Source organism: Acinonyx jubatus, unplaced genomic scaffold (genome assembly GCF_027475565.1).
Source record: "Acinonyx jubatus isolate Ajub_Pintada_27869175 unplaced genomic scaffold, VMU_Ajub_asm_v1.0 scaffold_42, whole genome shotgun sequence".
Lineage (NCBI taxonomy): Eukaryota > Metazoa > Chordata > Mammalia > Carnivora > Felidae > Acinonyx > Acinonyx jubatus.
Genome location: NW_026463961.1, coordinates 3,722 through 6,572, shown reverse-complemented (window position 1 = coordinate 6,572; position 2,851 = coordinate 3,722). Strand labels below are relative to the sequence as shown.

Below are 2,851 nucleotides of genomic sequence, written 5' to 3'. Positions count from 1 at the left end.
ACAGCCTTTAGAGAAAGTTAAACATTGTTAGGATTTGCTAAACTTCCAGCCCCTTGTCAAGAGTGTCTATGGACAAAGGAAGTCTGCCCTCCCGAGGAGCTGTCTGGTATTGCACTGAGCCCAGCTGCGTGGTGAGCCCACAGGAACACAGGATACGAAGCTTTCCATCTGTTGAAGAAGGAGGACAGGTGGAAGGAGACTAATAAAGACTGCAACAATAATAAAACAACAAGGATGACAATACAGGTGCACTCTGTCGTCGTTTCATTTGCTAGCAAGCACTTTTGCATTGATTTCATCTAAAGCCGTGTTATCATTATTGCAGTTCCAAAATAGTTTTGGGCCCAACAAGCTGTCTCCTTGGTTTCTACAAACAGGGCACAGGCTGGCTGGGCTGATTCTTGCTGTCATTTCCTGGCCCAGTGCCACGTTTACTGTGTGACTCAGTCCCTCATTTAGGGGAGGGCTTAAGGTGATGGCCGGGAGAATAAAAGGAGGAGTTCTAGGTGCTCAGCTCCCAAGTGAGTTCTTTCTTCCCTGCCACGTCGGACTGACCGGCTAACGCCAGCTGCCCTCAACCATGAAGCTGCTGAGAGTCCTTGTGCTGGTTGCACTCCCCCTTTACTGCTTTGCTGGTGAGTTCTGTACAGCAAGGACAGGTTTGGGGCTGTTGGTCGTGTCAGGGCCCTCTGGAAGACCTCCAGTTCCCCAAATTCAGGCCAACAGGCTCCACCTCATTTCTTCAGTGTCTTTGTTTTTCATGGTTATGTAGTGTTTGGCTTCTCTAGGCTGTGGAGGTAGTGCAGGGGTGGGGAGGGGGCACAGATGTTTTCAGGCTTAAGGGAACCCTAGGTCCTGAGTTTACTCTCCAAGAGCTGAGAACTCAAGACCATTCACCATCATCTTTCTGAAAGTATGAGTCTACTGGGATGCAGACTGGATGACCAACATCCTAGGTGCTCCCAAAAAGGGGCTTCAGGGCTATCGAACTGAGACCGCTTTTATGTGTTTTCTTTCAGGTTCTGGATGCCTACTTCTAGAGCAGGCGGTTAACAAAACAATCAGTCCTGAAGTGAGCATTAGTGAATACCAAAATTTTCTTCAGGATTTTGCTCAGACTCCTGAGGAAAAAGAGGCCTTGGCTGAGCTGAAGCAATGTTATCTCAACCAGTCAAACGAAACTCTGCACAACTTTGCACAGATGATGGTAATTACGGTTTCTTCTGACGTGCTTTCAAACCACGGGGCAGGGACTAGTAGGCTCTACGTTTGTCACTAATGATGCCAAAGCAAGTGTTCAACATGCTTTATTTTATTTCAGTGAATGTAATTGTGGCTGCATGTGAGTACTTTGACATCAAGAAAGCCAGCCAAGGTCCCAGCGGTGATTTGCCTCTGCGCTTCTTGGAATCTTTAGTGAATGATAAATGAAAAAGGCAAATGAGGGACAATATTCACATGAAGGCTGAACTACCCTTCAGTATCCTAGTACACACTCATACATCCACACACAAACTTTCTTTTTTTTCTTTTCTTAAGTTTATTTATTTCCTTTAAGGGGCAGGGGGAGAGAGCATGCATAGAGGAGGAGCAGACAGAGGGAGAGAGAGAGAATCTTAAGCAGGCTCTGTCCTATCAGTACAGAGACCGATGTGCCTCAATCTCAGGAACTGGGAGATCATGACGTGCCAACTGAGCCACCCAGGAGCCACAATATTTTCCTTTTTTTTAATTCTTTATTTATTTTTGAGAGAGAGACAGAGAGACAGAGTGCGAGTGGGGGGGAGGATCGGAGAGAGAGAGAGACACAGAATCGGAAGCAGGCTCCAGGCTCTGAGCTGTCAGCACGGAGCCCAACCTGGGGCTCAAACTCATGAACCACGAGATCATGACCTGAGTCAAAGTCGGATGCTTAACCGACAGAGCCACGCAGGCACCCCTCATTTTTTTTCTTTATTTTGAAATTTTTTTCTTGCTTTTTATTAAGTACACTCTCCACCCAACATGGGCTCGAACTCACAACACTGAGATCAAGAGCCACAGGCTCTCCCTACTGAGCAAGCCAGGCATCTCCACACTCATTTTCTATCAAGGTAAAACACATCTGATTCTCAAGAAGTCCCTTACTTGTAGAAGTGACCGGCAACAATGATCCCCTTCTTCGTAGGAACAAATAATAAAATGTTCATGAGAATGTTTTAATAGAGTCCAGAAGAACCCAGTATGAAGAAGATTCTGTACCTCTTACTAAAAGAATTTAAAATGTGCTTTCAAGCAATCAAAATTTGTCAGTATAAATGATGGGATTCCTTGACTATTAATTAAAGACCCCATAGATGACAAGGACAGATCCTGGGTATGAATCTGCCTTGGGGGATGGAATTGTTGAAAACAACAAGCAGTGTTTCGTTCTCCATAATGTATTCCCTATCTTGATACTCCTATGGAAACATTCCAGGGTAAAAAATCTAGAAATACTGCCAAAGCTAAAGATGAAAGTGTTTATCACTCAGAAGAGCCAACATGGATGAACCTTGAGGACCTTATGACAAAGGAAATAAGCCAGCAAAAAAAAAAAAAGACAAATATGTTGCATGAGTTCATTTATATCAGTTTTCTGAGAGTAGCCAGAATCCTAGAAACAGAGGGTAGAATGGTGGCTTCTAGGGGTTGGCTGGTATGGAAAATGGGGGTTGTTCAGTGGGTATAGAGTTCAACAATAGCAAGACGAAAATGTTCTGGAGATTGGTTGCACCACAACATACATAGACTTAATGCTGCAGAACTGTATACTTACAATGATGAAAATGGTCAATTTTATCTTATGTGTATTTAGCATAACTAACCACGT

General features: G+C 44.3%; 1 protein-coding gene across 1 annotated transcript; it reads left to right on the top strand.

Annotated features, from left to right (window-relative positions):
* Nucleotides 1-350: 350 nt before the first annotated feature.
* Nucleotides 351-1,487, top strand: LOC128310921 (mammaglobin-B-like). Its single transcript, XM_053213959.1, has 2 exons — nt 351-635; nt 1,020-1,487. The coding sequence occupies exons 1-2, from the start codon at nt 581-583 to the stop codon at nt 1,277-1,279; spliced, it is 315 nt and encodes a 104-aa protein (XP_053069934.1). The 5' UTR covers nt 351-580; the 3' UTR covers nt 1,280-1,487.
* The last annotated feature ends 1,364 nt before the right edge of the window (nt 1,488-2,851 follow it).

What these genes read in the sequence shown, in the direction of transcription:
- LOC128310921 (XM_053213959.1), top strand. Translation starts at nt 581, where the DNA reads ATGAAGCTGCTGAGAGTCCTTGTGCTGGTTGCACTCCCCCTTTACTGC. An exon ending in CCCCCTTTACTGCTTTGCTG is followed by an intron (nt 636 to 1,019) that starts GTGAGTTCTGTA and finishes GTTTTCTTTCAG; the next exon opens with GTTCTGGATGCCTACTTCTA.